The sequence below is a fragment of the Zymoseptoria tritici genome, chromosome 12 (genome assembly GCF_000219625.1).
Source record: "Zymoseptoria tritici IPO323 chromosome 12, whole genome shotgun sequence".
NCBI classification, from domain to species: domain Eukaryota; kingdom Fungi; phylum Ascomycota; class Dothideomycetes; order Mycosphaerellales; family Mycosphaerellaceae; genus Zymoseptoria; species Zymoseptoria tritici.
Genome location: NC_018207.1, coordinates 1,414,307 through 1,437,174, shown reverse-complemented (window position 1 = coordinate 1,437,174; position 22,868 = coordinate 1,414,307). Strand labels below are relative to the sequence as shown.

Here is a 22,868-nt window from a genome sequence, read left to right as displayed (position 1 = left end):
CAATAGCGTCGAATAGTAGTGTGCGTTCGCACAACGAGTGTATTTAGTGCCCTTAATCTTAAAGGAGTCCGGCTAAAGGGCCTTGTCGAATATAGCGCTGCTCTTACAGAGCGTAATATCGTCGGAGGTGCGATCCTTACGTAGTAGCAGTTGCTAGCCTGCTATCGAGGGTGTTAAGGCTAAAGATAAGGCTATGTTAATAGCAATAGTGTTGTTACAATAGTTACAAGAGCAGTAGATTAATAGCTAACTTCTTAGGTGCAGACTCTGTTTATGTAGTACAACAACACTAGCGCAGACTCCGAATACACCTCTAAAAACACTACCTCCTAATACACTACTATAAACATAGCCCTTAAAACTATGCCTACTATTACCGGATACAGCTGTATTATATCCAGCCGTACAGCACGACAATACAATACACTAGCCTTAAGGTAAGGATCTACGACAGCTATATATACGACAATACAATACAATACAACAAGGATACAATACAATAAGCTTACTACTTGCCGGCAGACCCTTTACGAAGGATTTTCGGGTTTCGACTATAACTAACAATACCCGAGCAAGACATAGTACTACTGCGGAAGAGGATAGTAAAGAGGAAGCGCGGAGGAGATGAGGTCTAGCGAGTTATCTAAGTATAGATTCGATCTAGACCTGTCCGGCTCCTCTAATTCGTCGACCGCAAACTCTAAGCCCTACGTCTTAGTTAATTAACCAAGGTAGGTCTGTGTCTGGTCGCGTAGACGAATCGGCCGCGACGGGAGGGCCGCTACGTCCTCCCCTGCCTATTAGCTGGCTGCAAACTCTAAGCCCTACGTCTTAGTTAATTAACTAAGGTAGGTCCGTGCCCGGTTACGTGGACATAGAAGCGCACTACTGAACTTTCCTACCCGGACTCCTCCCTCTCTACTACGACCTCGCCGTCTCCTCCGCTCCGAACTCCTCTATCTCCTAGACTCCGACGTAGATTTCGTACAATCCAAATCTGCTAGCAGGCGAATAAAGATCTAATATATACGATATCGAAGATTAAAAACAGATAATTCTTCTTGTTATAACCCGCACTCGGAGCTTATATTAGTTTCGAAAGAACCCGTCGTAAGGTTAAGAAGTTAGGTTCTAAAAGTATATAACGAGCCTCGAATTCGTCTGTTCGCCCTAACTAGTCGGCAGACCCTTAAGAAGGATTTTCGATAGTTAAGAGGAAGCGCGAAGGAGACGAGGTCTAGCGAGTTGTCGAAAGAGCCCTGCTCTAGACCCGTCCGGCTCCTCTAATTAGTCGACCGCAAACTCTAAGCCCTACGCCTTAGTTAATTAACTAAGGAGGGTCTATGTCTAGTCGCTAGGACTAATTAGCGCACTACTGAACTTCCCGCTAAGACTCCTCCCTCTCTACTACAACCTCGCCGTCTCCTCCGCTGGGATTGCCTCTATAGCCTGTACTACGAACTGCTCTACCTCCTCTGCCTAAACGCGGATTGTATCGCTTTCCGGAGCTATAGCTAAAGTCTACCCTTCTTACGATATAGACGATGCTAGGGCAGGCCGGCTACGGATTACGGGTGTAGGCGGATTTCTCGCCTAATGCCGGGATAGGCGGATTTCCAGCCTACCTTGCCGCTAGGCGGATTTCTTGCCTAATGCTAGGATAGGTAGATTTCTAGCCTACCTTGCTACTAGGCGGATTTCTCGCCTAATGCCGGGATAGGCAGATTTCTAGCCTACCTTGCCGCTAGGCGGATTTCTCGCCTAATGCCGGGATAGGCGGATTTCTAGCCTACCTTGCCGCTAGGCGGATTTTCCGCCTAATGCTAGGATAGGCGGCCTCCGCCTAAAAGCAAAACGGAAACTTCTAAGAATTATAGCTTTCTACTTTCACCTCTCGTATCTCGCGCACATAGCTAATTTCAAAGATTCTAAGAACACGGAGAGTAACTCTAGTATAAGAAGTTCCTTTCTATATGTCTATATTTAATTTAAGATCGTTGTTGTAGTATTAAAAAAGGTCGAGAAACTTAAGGTGTCGCTGCTAGACTATATATCGGAATTTCCGTTTTAGCTTCTACACCTTAGGCGGATTTCTAGCCTACCTTACTGCTAGGCGGATTTCTCGCCTAATGCCGGGATAGGCGGATTTCTAGCCTACCTTGCTGCTAGGCGGATTTCTCGCCTAATGCTAGGATAGGTAGATTTCTAGCCTACCTTGCTGCTAGGCGGATTTCTCGCCTAATGCCGGAATAGGCGGAGAGCTAACCTAGTAGCCGAACACGTAAGCGGCCTACACCTCCTACTCGACGCTTAAGAACAGCTACCGCAGAAACCTCTACGGACATAGAAGTCCTACGATATAAGAGCCTACGACGCTAGCGCTACTACGTACAGCTTTGTTATGCTTTCTACTAGGTGCCTAATAAGGAGGGGGTAGTACTAAATGTAGGCAGGAATTACTACGACGGGAGAGTACTACACTACGTCGTCGAGCTCTTTGTTAGCAAAAATACGCGGATAGCGAGTCTAACATAGATTTAATAGCCTACAGAGGACGGCTCGGGCATAAGAATAGCACGAGGGAGAACAGATTAACGAGAGTAGGGCGGAGGAAGAGAAGGGAGAAGACGTAGACATAGGAGATTCGAAAGCAAGATAGTAAGGCAACAGACGAGACCGGAGACGAGCTAGGCGAAGGGAAAGGAAGACGGGAGGATAAAGAGGATATAGGCCTAGCAGGACGGGATAGCATTAAGATAAGGACGATGTAACGATGCCTAGAGAGGACGATATAACGATGCCGGGGACAGCCTATTCTTAGACTAGGGAGTGGAGGAAGAGACGACGAGTAGGACGAGTAAGTACGGAGGGGAGGGTAGCCCTTTATACTACTACCTCGTCGAGTGTAACGATTCTAATTAAGCCGTAGACCCCGGTAGACAGTAAGATAAGAGGATAGCTATCAACGATAACTATCGACGATCGTAAGGCTAACCCTGCTCGTAATTGTAAGAAGGACAACTATACCTCGGCCCTATAAGAGCCGGATGTGTTCCCTCCTTTCTAGAGCCTCGCTACCATCCGTTTACGCTCTTAGCCTCGGTTTTCCTCTACGGTAGAGACTTCGAACTATCTATAAGTACTCTCTGCCTAGGTTGCCCTCTCCTTCGAGTGCCTCCTACTACTAATCCCGACTTGTTACTTTGCCGACCTCTCCCTCGACATTCCTCGTAGCTTCCTCCTCCCCTCTACCCTCGGCGTTGCCCTCTCTACCCTCTAACCCTCGGATGTTATCTAAACTATCGACGAGCGCGGTACGGCCCTAGGAAGGTCTAACAGCCTTTGCGGACGCCCTCTAGGAGCTCTATAAGGGCATTATCCTATACAGCGGCGAGATCGACTACTTTGGCGTCCTAAGGAACAAGACCAGACATCCCGACATAGAAGGATAATACTACTGCACCTTTAAGTACAAGAAGTATCGTACGAACAAAAGGCGTACTGTCAAGGCGTAGATTAAGAGCGTTACCGCGGAAATCGGCCAGTCAAGACTTACCCTTATAGCGCAAACGATCCTGGACTAGCTTCGTAACTGTAGTAAGGATACAGCCTAGCTCGTTGCCTAGATTAAAGATCGACTAGAGGAGCCGGTAACCGCGCTGGCGAAGCGAGCACTCGAGTCCAAGTCTTCGATCGAGACTGCGTCCGCGGATTGTCGGTTAAGGAAGACGATCCGGCGTGAGGAGGACGTGTTCCTAGATATTGTCTCTACAGATCTTCCTTCTACGAGCATCCCTTCGACGAAGATTCCGTCGACGAATCTTCCTTCTACAGACATTCCTTCTATAGACATTCCTTCTACGAGGCTCCCTACCGACATCCCTTTAACTAGGCTGCCTTCTATCGACATCCCCTTAACGATCCCTACTGTCCTCGTCCTAGAGACCGACCCTACCGCGATTCTAGTTAACCCTATACCGAAGCCTATTATACAGATACCCTTCTTTTAGAAATACGCCGAGGCCTGCCTAATCTGTGCGGCAAAGGAGACGAAGCGATTAGTTAACTGCCTCCTATATACCCTAGGCGAAGGTCCTCCTTATCGCTCGGACGAAGGTCCTCCTTATTACTCGAGTAAAGATCCTCTAGACCCTCCTAGACCTAAAGATAGCGCGAGCAAGCACTAGAAGGAATCGAGACCCGCTACGAACAGAGCCCTACTACCTAGCCGGAACAATGCGCGAGCAGAGTCGATTAAGGAGAAACAGCAGAGGAAGAGTCTTCCGCACTATTCCGTCGAGGAGAAGCGCGGAGGGAAGAGTGTTCCTCCTAAGGTGCGACCCTACAACCTCTTTCCTAGTAAGGACTACGACCTTCTCTCGCCCTTTTCTATAGCATCCGTCCCTCCTCCCCTTATGCCCTCTCCGGATACGCCTTCTCCCGCAAAGGCGAAGGAGCTTACTCCCTTTCTGTTCTCTTTGTTAGGACGGTAGAGGCTATAGATCGCGGACCTAGCTGCGCGTACCGAACCGGTAACGCCCTCCCCGAAAGCGAAGACCTTCTAGATTCTCTCCGCAGAGCCGAAGCTACGAACGAAACTAACCTCTCCTTTAGCGGACCGTAAGCGGAAACTACTCTAACCCCGCTCTGTAAACCTTCCTAGGAGATCGTCTACGGATTAGGTCCGCGAGTTCGTCGATCGCTATTAAGAAGCTAATAACAAATTTAAAAGGCAAGTAGTGCGGCAGAAGGCGAAGAGTGCTAGCGTCTTCGACGAGTTTAAAGCTAAGCTAATATAGCAGGGGCTAGAAGAGGAGCCGGCGGGACGGGAGGATAGCCTAAGCTCGAAGAGAGAGACTCGAGGAGCATCCTCTAAGAGAGAGAGTCGAGAGGCATCTAGGGGAGGCGAGTCCTCTCGCAGGTCGCGAGACTAGGAGGAATACTAGGATTAGATATATTAACATCTAGGGCTTAGGGGATAATAGGTAGCCGATCCTAGCGGCGCTAATTAACGACGACGTCCTCGACTACCTCTTTATTGTCGAGACCTAGTTCGTCGAGCATAAGAAGCGCCGAGCGGATTACTACGTAATTGCGACCATAGTAAAGCCTAATATAGTGCCGAGAAAGGGTTGCTTAGGCTATAGGATTCTAGTAATAGGGACGGTACGCGCGCGAAGTTAGCTCACCGGCGAGGCGCAGATTATTAGGACGGACGCTATAACCCTACCGACGGACTAGGGAACGATTAGCGGAGTCTACTTTCCCCCCAAGCGGAAGCCGGATAAGGTCCGGTCTACGCTCGAGGCGGTTGCCAGCTCGGATGTCGTTCTCGGAGATATTAACGTCCACTTTAGTAAGATGTCTCTCTAGAGCGGGAAGGCGTCGCTACTTCTAAGACGGAAGGTCGTCTCGCGATAGATCGAGGACTCCGCAATAACCTATCTAATACCGATCTAGGAGCCGATTACGATTGCGGACGCTATATGCAAGAAACAACTAACGACTAACTACTACTTTGTCCGCTAGACGCTACCGCATACGACGCTAGCTCTACCGCGACCGACGGAGAAGATAAATACTAACTATATCTACTAGCTCTACCTCTAGCTAGACCCGACTACAGGTACTCCGGGTAGATTAGCTGTACTGTATTAACTTCGACGCTATGCAATAAGCCGGCTAAACGACGACGATACAGCGTAGGCGCTCTGCTATAGCTAGGAGAGAAGGGCGCGGCATCGACGGCATCTATACCATATAAGCGCCGATATAGATAAGCGGAATGCGGAAATTGTATTGCTCTGCTAGTAGGTAAGCGAAGCCGTACTAGGACTCGCCTCTACGCGTTGTCGAAATCGTCCTCTAGGTAGACGAAAGGTAGAGGATATAAGTAACGGAGGCGGAGAAAAGAAGAATAGAGACGGAGAGAAGAAGGATAGAGGCGGAGAGAAGAAGAATAGAGGTAGAGAGAAGAACGACAGGCCTCGAAAGGCGATAATAGACCCGAAGCGAAAGCGAGCCGAAGATAATAACAACGCTACTCGTAAGCTAAAGCGGCTACGCCGCTATAGCAAGAAGAAGAAGGACTAGCATCTTAAGGCAATAGCGAAGCCGAATCCGGACGCTAATAGCAGGACGCTCGAGACAGTCCGTCTCTATAAGAGAGCGTAGCGCCACGCGAACGAGAATACACTGCTAGTACCAACCCCGGCAGGGAAGGCGAGAGGGATAATAGTAATCGACGAGGTAACAGAGGGATTTGCTAGTCGATTCGTCTCGACGGCGACCCTCCTAGTATAGGAGATGTTTCCTATCGACGATCGATCTGCCTTGCTCTCCTTCTCGATCGACGAGATAATGCAGGAGCTTACCTACTAGGATGCTACGAAGGCCTGCGGAAACGATAGGGTACACATCCGTCTAATAAAAACCTTCGCGACGACAAGCTTCCTCTGGATCCTAGCCGCCCTCTACAATTCCTATCTCTGGAATAGTAAGACGCCGCGGAGCTAGAACGAAACTGTCGTCTATCTGGTCGTTAAGGATAAGACCCGACAGGAGGATAGTACGATGCCGGCGAAGGACGCTAATAATGTTCGTCCGATCTTGCTAGTAACGATGTTTCGAAAGGTCTTCGAGCGCCTACTCCTCTAGCGCTTTAATAGTAGGATATAGGCAAGGATGCATCCTAACTAGGCGGGATTTCGAAGTTACTACTCTACTATAACGAACGCCGCGGTCGTCCACGCCCTCCTCGAATCGAGCTGGATTACACATACTGTGTTCCTCGATTTTTAAGCCGCCTTTAACGTCGTAGATTATGTACTGCTCGCGGACGTTCTACGCTAGCGGAGATGTCCGGAGAACATGCTAGCTCTGATTACGAGCCTCTACTTTTTCGACGTCTGGTCCTTTATTATTTTGGATTATACGGCTTCTCGGTAGTTTCCGCGGACGAGGGGAGTTCTATAGGGCTTACCCCTCTTGCCCTATCTGTTTAACATCTTTATCGATAGCTTGCTCGAGGACTTAAATCGACCTAGGATACTCGCCCTAGCTGGCTCTTCCGACGTAATGCCTACGGCGCCGCTAATTCCTTGCGCGCTGTTCTTTGCTAATAATAGTATTCTCCTCGCTAGCGACTTAGACGAGGTGCGTGTACTAATCCAGATCCTCGAGCGCTAGTCCTCTGCTAACCGCATCGCCCTAAACATTAAAAAATGCGCCTATCTAGCACTGGCGTCTTTGTAGGAGGCGATCTACCTCTTTAGTACAGAGGTACCGAGGAGAGAGGTATATACCTACCTCGGATTTCCTGTAACGGCGCGAGGGATTAACTTAAGGAGGCACCTTAAGAGCCGGCTCGAACAGGCCGGGAAACGAAGCGACTTCCTAACCCTCGACGCGGATAGTTGGGGCTTCGCGCATCGCCTACAAGTCTATTAGTAGTATCTCGCACCAATGTTCGAGTATAGCGCGCCTCTCCTCGCGGCATTTGCTAAGGACTCTCTTAAGTTCTAGGACGAGACAACTAAGGACGTTGCGAAGCTAACGAAGTAGATCTCGGGTTATACTTCTAACCCTTACTTTACTCGCAATCTCCTAGGAATCTCTGCCCTACCCTCGCGATTTAAGGTACTAAAAACTAGCTTTTAGGTCGTAAAGAAGCACGCTCTGGAAGAAAGTCCGCTACGGAAGTTAGGATTACTAATCTAGAAACCCAAAGCGTTCTTCCGGCGCTTAATAGAGGACAAGCTCTACGAGAAGTACCGCAAGACACCCGAGTCCTAGCCTCGCGACCGAAGCCTTAGCAAAGACCGCCGTTCTGTCTAGCGGTTCCTACGCTAGGAGAGAGAGGAAGATATAGCTAAAGAGGCTAAGAAGTAGAGCCTAACTTAGATTATACCAGAAGAAAGCTGCCTAAAGCAGGACTTACGAGGAGCCGATTACTTTTTAAAGGCGCTGCGGTCCTTCTAGAAGCGCTTCCTCTAGTATCGGCGTAGAACCTTCTATACCTATAGTTTCTACGTCTATACAAGCAAATTTATCCGAGGATACGAGACTTGCTACTAGGAAAACAGGACGAGCTAGCTCTCGAGGAAGGAACAATAGGCGAAGCAGAAGATGCATAAGAAAATAGGCACTACGAACACGAAGTTTACCGAGGTAGACTTCCTTCTAAATATAGGATGCTAGGAGCGAGCTAACGAGATCCTCGAGCGAATCTCGATGAAGATTACGAAGGAGGAAGCTATGAAGGAGGAAGCGGAGGAAGCGGCGGCACAGACCTAGTGCACACTGTCCTGAGTAGGATGTTAAAAGGCTCCGTCCGATAAGTAGGACATAAAGTGGCTCTGTCTAATAAGTAGGACGTAAAGTAGCTCCGTCCGATAAGTAGGACGTAAAGTGGCTCCGTCCGATAAGTAGGACGTAAAGTAGCTCCGTCCGATAAGTAGGACGTAAAGTAGCTCCGTCGACCTAGGACGTAAAAGCGGAGATCATCCCTCGAGGGTAAATTAGGCGTTTACCCTATCGAAAAGGAGTCTCTTCCCTCGAGATAAAAGTAGGCGTCCGATTGGTAGGACGTTAAAAGGCTGCGCTGTAACGTAGGAGACGTAGGCGACTAGCGAGGCCCGGACTAGCTCCGCACCAGACGATTAACTCTATCTAGAAGGCCTAGCGGTGGATATAAGGCGTGTACCCTAGATCTGCGGCTGCTTCCTCTTAAAGCCGGGGAGCGGGAGGAAGAAAACTAGTACCTCTGTAGAGCAGTAGGAGGCTTAGAGGAATGCGAAGGCGACGGCGTAGTAGGGGAGAGGAGTAGACGACGACGATCGCTAGAGGAGGAATTCCGGCTAAAGGGAAGACGGCTCTCCCTAAACCGTTCGGGAAGCACTTGTAGACTAGTATACAAGCGGCTCGATCGGAATCGAATGTCTCTAATAGTAGATACGCCGGATAGAAGGAGGACAGAGCTCTACCGGACGGTCTTAAAGCGGGATGTTCCCCTTTAACGAGACGGGGTTATAGTTTCGGGCGGATGAGGAGACGCACACCTTGTCCGTTACCTAGGAGGTTTGGAAACCTAAGGTACGATAGACGGTAAGCGATTGCCGGAGCGATATTGTGCGTTAGGATGCGGACTAGCCTATCGGTAGTCTCTCTTTTTAGCGGTTTGGTCAACTCGGGAGATAGTTAAAAGGATACCGTAAAACGTAGTTAGGCTAGGAGTAGCTGCGGTGCCGTGCATCGCGAGGCGCTTTACGTAGGAGCGTAGGTCTGTTTCCTCCCCTCTAAAGACGGCCAAAAGAGCTAGTAGCAAGGGCTTAGATAGGGCTTCAGTTCAGATCAGGTGCAAAGGTAGACTAGCCTATATAAACAAGTACAATGAACCCCTAACCCTAACCCTAAACCCTAACCCTAGTCGCGTATATAGACGGTAAGGCCTACGTACCTAAAGGAAGTATAAGACTCTAACTACTTTAGGAATACTACGACGACCCTATAGTAGGGTACTTCGGCTTCTCTCGAACGCTCGAACTTCTATAAAGGAGTTTCTACTAGCCTAAAATAAGGAAATACGTTAAGGACTATATACGAACGTACTAAGCGTATAGTAGGTTAAAGCTACGGCGGTATAAATCTTATAGATTGCTATACGTAGAGCTACTATCGCTTATACTATAGGAGGATATAACGCTAGACTTTATAACGGACCTACTACCTAGTATACTTCTAGGCTAGGCTTACGACTTAATCCTAGTAATCGTAGACAGATATACTAAAATAGTCTATTATACGCTATATAAGAAGACGATTACTGTAGTAGAGCTCGTAGAGGTGTTTATAAGGGAAGTCGTACGACTCTATAGCGTACTAGCTACGATTACGTCGGATCGAGGGCCTATCCTAACCTTAAAATTCTAGAGTACGTTCTATTTCTACCTTAGTATACGCCGAAAACTAAGTATAGCGTTCTACCCTTAAATAGACGGGCAAATAGAGCGCTAAAACTAGACGCTAGAGTAGTATCTTCGTATATACTATAACTATAAATAGGACAACTAGGCCTCCCTACTTTCTACTACGGAATTCTCGTATAATAATAGCGTATACTCCGTAATAGGGGTTACGCTATTCTAGGCGTATACGATATAGGACCCTCGGCGGTACTACTAGCCTAGACTACGCTAGGATAGACGAGAAGCCCTATTCGCCGTACAACTTACGGACCGCGTTATCTCTAACTAGAAGAAACTACGGGTTAGACTAGCTAAAAGAAAGAAGTAAATAGCTAAGTAGGCGAACGAGTATAGGAAGGATATCTCCTTTAAGGTCGGAGAGGCCGGCGACGAGGAACACCTGTACGCGGTGCCGGCTACGAACCTGCGATACTATCGCAGAGCCAAGTTTCCTCCGGAGGATTGGAGAGGCCGTCGATCCCTCTTCCCTTACAACAATAACCGACCTAGAGGCACGCCTCCCCTCGAAGATACAAGCTATAGAACGACAGTACGATTCGAACGAACAGCTCTCTACGCTACGAACGAGAAGAAGAAGAAGAAGAAGAGGCAGTCCACTCTATTCTATACGCGCATCTCCTCGAAATCCGAACCGAAATCGCATGTCCCTAGAGACGTCGTCGCCCTCGAAAGGAAGCATACATGCACTTTAAAGAGCTGGAACTCGGTGGAATCCACAACTCTGCGATTAACCTACGTTGTCGTAGATAGAACTACTACTACGATACCACAAAGGCATATTAAGGACAAGAGAAGACAGCGAGTTAGATAGCTGCTTGCGCATCCGCATCTGCGTCGCTCCTGCACTGCTTTCTGCACTGCAATGCATTTCCTCTCTCTTTCGAATTCGCAGCGTGCGTACGAAGCGGAAGGATCCGCTGAAAATTCTGCAAAAAGCTTGGTACGAAAATTCTGCAGCCCCGGCTGTACGACACTCGTTGGATTTCCTTTGTTTTGCGCTGCTTTTAAAGTCCTTCGGTAGATTCTGCTTTGCAGATTCTACCTTAGGCACGGGGTTTTCCCCTAAGGTTAAAGAATACCGAAAGAATTTGATTGTAAATAGATCTACTGCCTTACGCGCAAGGCCGTCCTACATAGTCTTGGACTCCGAAAGGACGTAAATGGAACAAACAAACAAACAAACAAACAAGGTCGGAGACGAAGTCTACCTTAATATACGTAACATTAGGTTATTAAGACCTTCGGCGAAGCTCGATTATAAATATATTAGACCTTATAAGGTAAAAGCGATTATTAACCGCGTCGTATATACGCTCGATCTACTAGACTTACTAAAGATCTACCTAACCTTCTATATTTCTCTACTAGAACTATCTATCCCGGACTAGTTTAGTCGTAAATAGGATAGGATAATACGATACGACGTAGGAGAGGACAACGAATACGAAGTCGAGGCTATTCTAGCCGAACGTATAGACGAACTAAATAATCGGGAGTACCTTATTAAGTAGAAAGATTACGACTAGTCCGAGAACTCCTAGGAAGTAGTAGTTAATATTAGCCCGGTAGTAATGCGGGCCTACCGGCGTAGAATAGGCTAGAAAGGACTAACTACGCGCGGTAAATTCTAGAAAAAACGCTAACCCCCTTAGTTAATTTTTAATCCTTTTTTTTTTCCTTTATAATATTAGACTTTAACATTTTTAATAATTCTAGGGATTTTATTTAGGCGTTAAGGTTTTCTATTCTAGACTATTCTAGCCTACGTTAAGCTATTCTACGCTATTATAACTTAAAAGGGCCCTATTACTCTACGTAATAGCGTTATCTATTATACCCTATATACTACTAGAGCTAACTAGACTAAACCGGCTTAATTATCGCTATCCTCGTCCGAAGCGTCCTCTCTACGCTCCTAAGCGGCTGTAGTACGTACTAAAGCCTTTAACGCCTCCCTATTAGTCTTTCCCGTACCCCTAGCGTACGTATTAAACCTCTCTAGGGCCTTACTATTACGATATAAGGTAGTCTTATACTTATTAAGCTTGTCTATTAACGACTAGACCGTAATAGCGCCCTTTAGATTAATTAGGCGGCTTCTCTTAGACCTCGGGGTCCCGGTAGTAGCCTACTCCTACATCCTAGCGTTAGTATAGTCTAAAATGCGCTAGAACGGTATACTTACGGCCTTCTCTATAAAAGTAGCGGCCGACCTATCCCGCTTCTTAACCTTTTAACCCGTCGTATCCTACTCGCGGGTACCCTAGTATAAAGTAAGACCCTCCGGGCCGCGAACGCTATTTCTAAGCTCCCTAAGGCGCTAACTATTAGTATACTAGTCTAAAATAAGCTAGAACGGTATATATAACTTAATCGAACTAGTAAATAGGAGCACCTTACTCCTTAACTTCTTCTTATTATCCGCGTTCGCTACCGGATTAGCGTACTCTACTTAAATCTAGGTATTAATAGTGTCCTACTCGTCCTTACGGGCCGGAGGGAGCTATTTAGGGTTAGCCTAGATCTAAAAGACTCTAGAACAGTCTAGAAATATCCTACCTAGAAGTAATCGGCGTTTCTATCGTCTAGATAGCCGGCGCATTTAGTAGTAATGCCCTTAATAGGCTTCTCTAACGCTAACTAGTATAGTTTAGTTAAGTCTTTATTCTACTTAACGTCTTTAATATAATTAAAGTACGGATTATAGTTAAAAGTCCCGTTACGGACCTTTCTAGCGTAATCGTTACGTATAAGGGCCGCGGCGGCGGAAGACATAGTATGTCTACGCTAATATTAGCCTTACTAGACCTAAACTAGACTATACTAGTACTACCCTAGATTACTTACTTTTAGTAGTTAGTAAAGAAAAGAGAAAGTTTAGAAGAAGAATTAAATTAATATAGCGACGTTATAGACCCGTAAATCCTTCTAGATTAGGACATCTAGTAGCTAATAGCTTATAAATTTTCTACCGTAACTAAGGTTAGTTATAGAGAGGGGAGGGGGGTAATATAAGGACACCCTTACGATAACGCCTCCTACCTATCCTAACCTAGACTATCCTAGTACTATAGATTACCGGTACTATCTTATCTAGCCTAGACTAGGACATCCTATAGAGGGACGAACCTTACGGGCGTACGACGGCCCCCGAGCGGACGTTAGACTACGACCGGTGCCTAGTCTAGGCGGAGGGACGCATTTAGTAATACGAAGGGTAGGTATATAGCCTCGGGGGACGCCCTCGTCTATTCCCTTCCTTATTAAATCGACTCGTTATATTCTATAACTATTTGTTTTCGGTATAAGCCTATATTCCCTCTTAAGGTACTTCTAATACGATCCTCGATTACGGCATTAGTATTAAATAATCCTTTAACTAAAGTACCTCGTAGGACGCTAGCTAAATACCTCTAGCCTCCTCGTCTACGTACTAGAGTCCTTACTAGCTTTAGTTTAAGCTATTTAAGCTACTTACCGGAGTTAAGCTAGCGTAGAAGCGCGCGCCGCTATTTCTTAACTCGCGTAAGGATCTACCGACATCCCCTTATTAGCTAAGATTAAATACTACGCGGAAGATATACGCGCTAAGAACGGTATATTATACGTTCGTAACTACTATAGATCCTAGAGTCTATACGTGCCCGGCGATAGTAACAATAATAAGTCTAGCCTTCGTTTATCGATACTACGCTTATACTACGATATACTAGCCGCTAGCTACCTAGGGTAAATAAAGACGTTTAAGCTAATTAACCGCTATTTCTTCTAGCCTCGTATAGCTAGGTTAATTAGTCGGTATCTACGTAATTATAGCTACCGTAATAATAAGCCGAGTAATCTCGCTTACTAATCCCTCCTACGCTCCTTAGAGGCACTAGCTAAACTATAGACCGATATTACCGTAGACTTCGTAGTTAACCTCCCTTCGAGTAAGAGCTACGCGGATTTAGCGACCTACCGTAACATTATAACTATTACGGACCGAATAACTAAGGAACGCTATCTAATCCCTATCTTATCGATAGAAGCCGACTATTACGCGCGTATATTTCTCCGCTACGTATAGTTACGCTATAGATTCCCTATTAGCTTAATTTCCGACCGTAGCCCTTAATTCGTATTAGCTTTCTAGACGAGACTCTATAAGATACTCGGAGTCTCGCGTAAGCTATCCTTATTATACTATCTAGAGACTAATAGTTAGTTAGAAAACACGAATAAGATAATAGAAACCTACCTCCGCTCCTTTGTCTCTTACCGCTAGAACGACTAGGTTAATTAGCTACTAATCGTAGAGTTCGCTATAAACAACTACGTATCTAAATCTACCGGAGTCTTACTATTCTTCGCTAATACCGGTCGTAACCTACGATTTACCGATATCGATATAGAGCTCGATATGCCCTTACTTCTATACCGATAGCGCCTAAGCGCTAAAGCCGCGTACGACTTCGCCCGGACTATAAAAACCCTCTACGGGTAGCTCTAATAGGAGCTATACCTCGTATAGTCTCGACAATTAGATACCGCTAACCTCTACCGCGATACCGGTCTAGTCTATAAAGTCGGCGATATAGTACGCTTAAATTAGAAGAATATTAAAACTAAACGTCCTTTAATAGCTCTCGACTATAAGCTACTAGGCCCTTATAAGGTAATTAAAGTTATACCTAGCGTATGCCGCCTCTAGTTACCGCCTAACCTTAAGATCGACGACATCTTTAATAACGCTCTCCTTCGACTAGCCGCCGACGATCCCCTCCCTAGTTAATTACCGGCGCTACCGCTACCGGTAGAAGCGGTCGCGGCTAGCGATAGAGAGTATAAGGAATACGAAGTCGAAGAGGTCCTAGACGTACGTACGCGAAAAGTACTAGGACGTAAGAGTAAGAGCTTACTACTACGTACTTAATACCTCGTATACTAGAAAGGATATCCGAGATTAGAGGCTATATAGGAGCCGGCTAAGAGTGTCGTTAAGTATACTACCGCTATAGTAGCTAACTTCTATTATAACTACCCTAGGTTATCTATTTAAGTCGCCTTTAGACTACTATAAGGTTAGAAACCGGATAAGACTCGTTACTTAGGATAGGTCTTATCGGCTACTAACCTATAACCTAAAGCGCCGGTACTTTATTATATCGGAGGTCTATAGTATACGCTTATTTACCTTACTCTTATAGTTAGCTTCGGCCGTATATAGACATCGCTAAACCTACGCTAGTTAACTATTAGAGCAACGCGAGCCTACTTCTTAGGTAGTTACTATAGATAGAGGTTAGCCTATAGTATACTTAATAACGGATACGGCTAAGCCGTCGGACTAATAATAGTAATAGACGACCGAACGACTAGAAACCGACCGGACGACTAGAAACCGACTAAACGATACTAGCCTACCGAAGAAAACTAAAGGAGTTCTCTAGCCTCTTATTAGCCGAACGTTTCTTATCGGATTTAGCGTTTCTAGCTCCCGTACGAGTCGTTTCCGTAAGTCCTATATCTACGCCGCTATACTAGAGCCTTCCGTCTACCGTCGTAATATAGACGTCGCCCTACTAACTTACCGAACTACCGCGAGCGTTACTACTACGCTATTAAACCGGTTAGCGCCGCCGGCTAACCGCCGTACTACCTTACTACTAGCGCCGCGCGCTACTATTACGATACCTTACCGTCGTCGCCGCTAGATACGTAATATCGTATATATACTAAGGGTCGCGCTTAGCGTACCTTTACTATACTCGCGAGCCTCTCGCCCTTAAAGGGGGGGGGGGGGGTAGTATTACGGCCGGTCTCCGTACCTACCTCTAAGGTAGATACCTAAGGCCGTAACTATTTCTATATATCTTTAAGTCCTTCTTAGACTCTCTCTATAGCATTATATATAAACTTATCTATTTACTAAGTTATTAGAATTACGCCTCTCTTTTATTAAGCCGTAATAGTCGGTAATAGAAAGAAGCTATTACTAAAGACTCCTTAGATATTAGATAGGTAGCTACGAGACTAGAATTAGGCCTATTTACGCTATATAATAGTAGTTAAGAAGAGATACTATAGCGTATATAGGAAATAAGGACCTAATATTAGACTCCTTAGTCCGAGTCTTAGTTATAATAGCTAGTAGGCCTAGACCGTACCGGATATAGGCTACGGATAGCTATTAAACGCCTCTCTATTCCCTTAAAAGGACTAAAGACGATAATAATAACGGAACTAAACCTCTATCCCCCCGCCCTATATATCTATATATACGACTAGATTACTACGACCTCTATTTAAATAGCCTAGTAGTCGTCGCGTCGATCTAATAGTTTCTCCTTTTATCGGTTTCCTCTTATAGCGCTATTAGTTCGAGTCTCCTATTAGTAGTATATCTTTAACTAACTTATAGCTTCTCCTTTTATACTAATTTCCGCTTTAGGAAGGCGCTATATACTATATTTATATACTAACGCGTAGTTACTTACTCTATCTAATTATACGCTTTTACGCGTAAACTAACTTTATTATACCTAGTTAGCTAGAGTAGTTTTTAATAGACTAACTTACTAGAGACCGGACATAAAATACTATAGTTCGATTCCTTCTTTATTAGTCGGTTTCGAGATATTAGTAAGTTTCTTTTTATTATTTTTCTTTTACGACCTAAGAATAGGTCGCTAGGGAAGGGGAGGATACTATTAGGGAACGACTAGGGTATTACTACCCTAGGCCGGAATCGGGCCTATTCTAGGCGCAATATAGATCTAATATAGACCTAAGGCTACCCTAAGTAAGGCTTAGTATATATATTCCCTTTTATTCCTTTTTACCTTCCTTCGTTATACTTAGTAGATAATATAGATATTTATATATAGACTACTTATATATATTAGTTACTACCTAGTTATACTACCCTTATAAAGCCTTTCTAAATTATTTATAAGCCTACTTATAGTATTCCGCCTTTATTCCTATAGAGTTAAGTATAACTTCCTTTATTATAGTCTAGGTTAGTATAGTCTAGTTATTAAGTTAGTCTACGTAGCGGTTTTAGTAGTCTTACTAGAGCTTTTCTATATAATTAGTAGTATAATCGACCTTATAATTCTTTTAGTTAATAAAGCCCTAGTATCTATAAAAGTTACGCTCTACTATATAGAGCTAGTCCTTATAATTAGTATAGGTCTTTCCTTTAAATATAGATAGTTCTTTAGACTTAGGAAGGCTATTCTTACCTTTATTAAAATAGTTTATTCCTATAAAGGGTTTCGTAAGCTTCTCTCTTCTTAGGATAATTAGGCTATATAGAACTAGTTTATTCTAGAGTTCCCTAATCTTATTATAGAGTTTAAGGAACTTATATTCTATCTAGGTTCCCTAGTTCCGTTTCTTATAGCTTAGTATATCCTCTTATTCTAGGTCGGCTAGAGTAGACGAGTTAGTACTCTACTAGATTGTTCTAGTATTATCTATAGTCTCTATAATAGAGATAGCGCTTAGCTAGTAGGTAGTAGCCTCCGCGTTAGATTCTATAGTTAGAGTAGTACCCTATTAGTAAGTAAAGATATTAGAAGGAGATTCCTTATATCTATAAATAGCCTTAAATACTATATAGATTAGGGTTTAATACTATAGTACGTAAGTTTAAATAAATTATATATTAGGATTACCTCTTAATAAAATAGGGAGAGACTAAAGTAGGAAGGTATTAAATAATAGGTTTTAGAAGATAATAACTCGATTTATTAAAGAAGGGAATAGAGGAGAAGAGCCTCCTTTACTATATATATAGCTACTACTAGGTTCTATTCCTCTATTCTTTACCTCTCTTATTATATATAGGATCTTATATCTCTTTATAGCTTATCGGTTCTTAGTATTAGATATTAAGAGGTAAGCTAGATCTAACTATCTTAATCTATATACTATTATACTCTTTAAAGCTAGGATAGCCTAGCTTAGAGGAGATAAGACTAGACTATACTTACGTAAGAGGGTCCTTATATTATATATAATATAGATAACTTATATACTTACTAAGTATACTCTTTCCTTTATATAAAGAAGCCGTAAAGAGTCTTATATTATCTACTAGAAAATATAGTAGGTAGAATCGACTACTACTAACCTAAGGTACTAAGTAGTAAGTATATACTATACCTTAAGGGTATAATATCGAGCGTATAATTATACTAAGAAATAAGTAGTAGCTATAAAGTATATTAAGTACTACTAATAACTAGTAATATTATTATTAGATCCTTAAAAAAAGAAAGAATCTAACTACTATATATCGCTAAGACCTAAAACTACGCTATACTACGAACTATACTATATATATTAATCAATAAGCTTACTTATATAATATTCCTATATAATATCTATAATATTTTATTATACTTACTAAGGTAGTTATAGTATTATCGCTATCGAGGGGAAAGTAAGGATTAAGCTAAAATCCTAACGTTATAAGCTCTAAATAAGAAAATCTTAAGCTCTAAATAATATCTAGGCTTCTATCGCTCCCGTCTCGCAATGCCAAGACTCGTGCCCCGCCAGCATCCGTCGGACTCGCGGCCCTCCTACCCGACATCTTACCCCGCCGAGTGACCGCCTCGCATACATCCTGATGCTTTCGCATGCAAAATCCAGGATGATTCCATCGAGGAAGGTGCATCTCGTCGACTGCCGCCGACATGTCGGTCATGTCGATGCAGCCAGACGTGGATCGGTCTATACGAGCTTCTCGCTCCGGCGACGCAACCCAGTCTTTTGCTTCATTTAGCCGCCATGATCCTCACCAGATAAGTGTTCCATTTCTTTATTAGCTCATATTCCATAGCTTCTGATCTTTCAAGCACTCCCTTCTCTTGCGCACTGCTCCAGCCCTCCCTCTGTACGTGCCTCTTCATACATCTGCCAGAAGCCCTCCACGCCTTGGAGATTTCCGCCATGGTTGCCAATCATCAAGACTTCGACGTGGAAGATGTCCTCGCTCAGCTCACGACCTCAGAGAAGATATCCTTGATTTCAGGAACGGACTTCTGGCACCTGGCTGGCGTACCACGCCTTGGTATACCTGCACTCCGAACCTCTGATGGCCCGAACGGTATAAGAGGCACACGATTCTTCCAAGGTGTTCCCGCAGCATGTCTTCCTTGCGGTATGTGGATCAGATCAGTGGAGCCGATGGACAGTATCATCTGACATCTTGTAGGCACTGCTCTGGGAGCGACATGGGACGTCGACCTGATCAAGAAGGGAGGCGAGCTCATGGGAAGAGAATCCATCGCGAAAGGTGCATCTATCCTGCTCGGTCCCACGGTCAACATGCAACGAGGACCACTCGGTGGCCGAGGCTTCGAATCATTCTCCGAGGATCCGGTGCTTGCTGGCAATATGGCTGCCGCTTCCATCAACGGCATCCAATCGACTGGAGTTGCTGCCACACTCAAGCACTTTGTATGCAATGATCAAGAGGACAAGCGAATGTCCAGCAACAGTATCCTGACCGAGCGAGCCCTGCGGGAAGTCTACCTCTTGCCATTCCAGATCGCGCAGCGAGATGCGAAGCCGATGGCGTACATGACCGCGTACAATCTGGTCAATGGTTTACACGCCTCCGAGAACCCCAAATTACTCCAGGACATTCTCCGCAAAGAATGGGGTTTTGATGGACTCGTGATGTCAGACTGGTTCGGCATCTATTCGACCACCGAGGCCATCAAAGCGGGCCTGGACTTGGAAATGCCCGGACCTTCTGGACTCCGAGGAGACCAAGTTACCCGTGCAATGGGATGCGGCAAGGTCCTTAAGCATCATCTCGACGCCCGAGTCCGCGAAGTCTTGAAGCTCATCAAGAAACTGATCCCACTACAGATCGAGGAGAACGCAGTAGAGACCACCATCAACACTCCCGAGACCTCTGCCCTGCTGAGATCCATCGCCAGCAGTAGCATTGTATTGATGAAGAACGAGAGGTCGATTCTACCCTTCAAAAAAGAAAAGTCCGTAGCCGTGATCGGACCCAACGCCGCCTTTGCAGCATACTGCGGCGGCGGTTCTGCTTCTCTCGCGCCCTACTACGCGGTAACTCCCCTAGAAGGAATCCGAGCCAAGTGCAAAGATGCACAATACGAGCTCGGCGCACCAGGCTGGAAGTCTCTACCACTGCTCTCCAACATCGCCAAGACAAAAACCGGCGAGCGCGGCCTGACCATGAAACTCTTCCTCGAGCCACACTCAGATCCTCACCGAAAGCTGCTGGACGAAGTCATCATCGACAGTACCATGATCTCACTCTTCGACTACAAGAACCCAAAACTAGACACCTTCCTCTTCTACGGCGATGTGGACTGCCAAATCACTCCCGAGGAAACTCACGAGTACGATTTCAGCTGCTCCGTCGCCGGCACCGCGAAAGTCTTCGTTGACGGCAACCTCGTCGTCGACAACATGACCAAGCAAGTTCCCGGCGAAGCTTTCTTCGGCATCGGCACGCGCGAGGAAATCGGATCCATCCATCTCGAAGCCGGGAGGACGTACGACGTTCACGTCGAATTCGGTACCTTGCCGACCATCACCTACAAGAAAGAAGGCGTCACGGCTTTCGGTGCCGGTGCTTTGAGACTCGGCTGTTACCGCAAAGTCAACATCACCGACGAAATCGCCCGAGCAGTCGCCCTCGCGAAACAAGTCGAGCAAGTCGTCTTGGTAGCTGGTCTGAACAGCGACTGGGAATCCGAAGGCTACGACCGTCCACACATGGACCTCCCGCCAGGCTCAGACGATCTGATCAACGCCGTACTCGCCGCGAACCCGAATACCGCTGTGGTCATGCAATCTGGAACTCCCGTCACAATGCCGTGGGCCGACAAAGCGGCCGTCATCGTCCAGGCGTGGTACGGCGGCAACGAGACCGGCAACGCGATCGCGGATGTTATCTACGGGAACACGAATCCATCTGGCAAATTGAGTCTGAGCTTCCCGAAACGCAACGAAGATAACCCGGCTTTCCTCAATTTCACCAGCGACGACAACCGTGTGCTGTACGGCGAAGACGTCTACATCGGCTATCGCTTCTTCGAAAAGACGAAGAAGGAGGTTCTCTTCCCCTTCGGCCATGGGTTGAGTTACACCACCTTTTCTCTCGGCGCACCTCAAATCTCGTCATTACCAGATTTCGACGAGGTCCTTGTCTCCATCGACGTCTCCAACACAGGCAACCTCGCGGGCGCAGAAGTCGTGCAAGTCTACGTCGCGCCAAAGAGTCCCAGCATCGTGAGACCGGTCAAGGAGTTGAAGGGTTTTGTCAAGGTCTTTCTGGAAGCGGGAGAGACTGCGAAGGCGGAGGTGAAGCTGTCGAAGAAGTATGCTACTAGCTTTTATCATGAAGGGAGGGATGGCTGGGTCTCGGAGAAGGGAGGGTATACGGTTTTGGTGGGAACGAGTAGTAAGAATACGCCGAGGAGTGCGGTGTTGGAGATCGAGGAGACGGTGTTTTGGAAGGGGTTGTGAGGTGGGTTTTGGTGGGATGCTGATGTGGATGTTAGCGAGATTGACACTCTTCGTCTTGACCCACGATCATTATACACGTTGACAATCACCACGCGGACAGCAGCCAAGGTCACTGAGTTCCGAACACGGCGTGAAATTCATGCTCGATATCATACACCACTCCATTATCCATCATCACATCCCATCTTTTACCCTTCCCAACCCCAAAGATCTACAACGCAAAAGCAGCCGCACCAGCCAAAAGCGCACCAGCCAAAGCAACAGATCCACCCGCCACCGTTGCAGCACCACCAGTCTGCGAGGCCGGAGCAGCGCTCGAGGTCATGCTTCCACCCGTCGCCATCGCACCACTACCAGAAGCCCTGCCACTGCTCATGCTCATGCCGCCGCTCGCCATAGTCATGGTGCTGGCCATTGAGGGCATGGAGGACATGTCCATGGTCATGGAGCCGGAGGACATATCCATGGTCATGGAGCCGGAGGACATGTCCATCGTCATGGAGCCGGAGGACATGGAGCCGGATGACATGGACATGCCTGACATGCCTGACATGTCACCAGAGCTGGATCCGGAACCACCCACGGCTCCACCGATCGCAACCTCGTTGTTCGCTAGCGTGATGTCGGCGTTGGCGGCTTTGTTTTGGGCCTCCTCGACGGTCTCGGTGCTGGAAGGGTTGATGGCGAAGATCATGCCCTCGTTGCAGTGGTCACTGAGAAGCATCAATCAGAATGTGGTTCAGAGTCGGACGCCATGAGTTCGGAAGATGAACTTACCCAACAGAGCAGTAGAACCATTGCGGATCCGTCGAGTTGACCTTGAACACGAACACCTCACCCTTCTTGTATGTCAAGGATGCGACGCCGCCGGCTTCATTGTACGTGCATGGTGCATCGAACGTGCTCGAGATGATGTTGTGTGGGATCTGGGTGCTGAAGGTGACGCTGATTTCGTCGCCTGAGGCGACGTTGGAGACAGACTGTTCATTCGAGATGCATCGTTAGCACGAGATCACTCGATACTTGTGCATCGAAGGTATGGACATACGCTTGGCGAGAACGCAATGCCATCAGTCATGACCATGTGCGTGACAGCAAGAGTCTGGCCCGCGAGGACGGCCAGGACCGAAGCGATGGAGAGTGTGGAGTGCATGGTAGCGATGGTGCAAGCGACGCGTTCGAATGAGTGAATATACAGAATTACCGGTCTCGGATTGGTCGAAATGTCGAATGGCGTGGATTTTCCAGATAAGGTGAGCGAGGATCAAACGAGCGCAAGTTTGAGCAAGTAATCGAGGATACTTATACCCTCCACGCGTCCCCGACCGACTCAAGCCCCGTGTCCCATCACATCGTCTCCGCCTCTTCTCC

The 22,868-nt window shown here is 46.3% G+C and overlaps 2 protein-coding genes across 2 annotated transcripts; one reads left to right on the top strand and one right to left on the bottom strand.

The window, feature by feature from the left end:
• Positions 1–18,932: 18,932 nt before the first annotated feature.
• On the top strand, positions 18,933–21,497 carry MgBGL13 (putative beta-glucosidase; the record flags this gene model as incomplete). Its single annotated transcript, XM_003848001.1, has 2 exons — positions 18,933–19,143; positions 19,198–21,497. The coding sequence occupies 2 exons, from the start codon at positions 18,933–18,935 to the stop codon at positions 21,495–21,497; spliced, it is 2,511 nt and encodes an 836-aa protein (XP_003848049.1).
• A 372-nt stretch (positions 21,498–21,869) lies between these two features.
• MYCGRDRAFT_82936 (uncharacterized protein) lies at positions 21,870–22,868 on the bottom strand (the record flags this gene model as incomplete). The annotated part of the gene is made up of 3 exons (XM_003848000.1): positions 21,870–22,210; positions 22,275–22,477; positions 22,546–22,868. Coding segments are annotated over 3 exons (467 nt in total), but the record flags the coding sequence as incomplete, so codon positions are not given.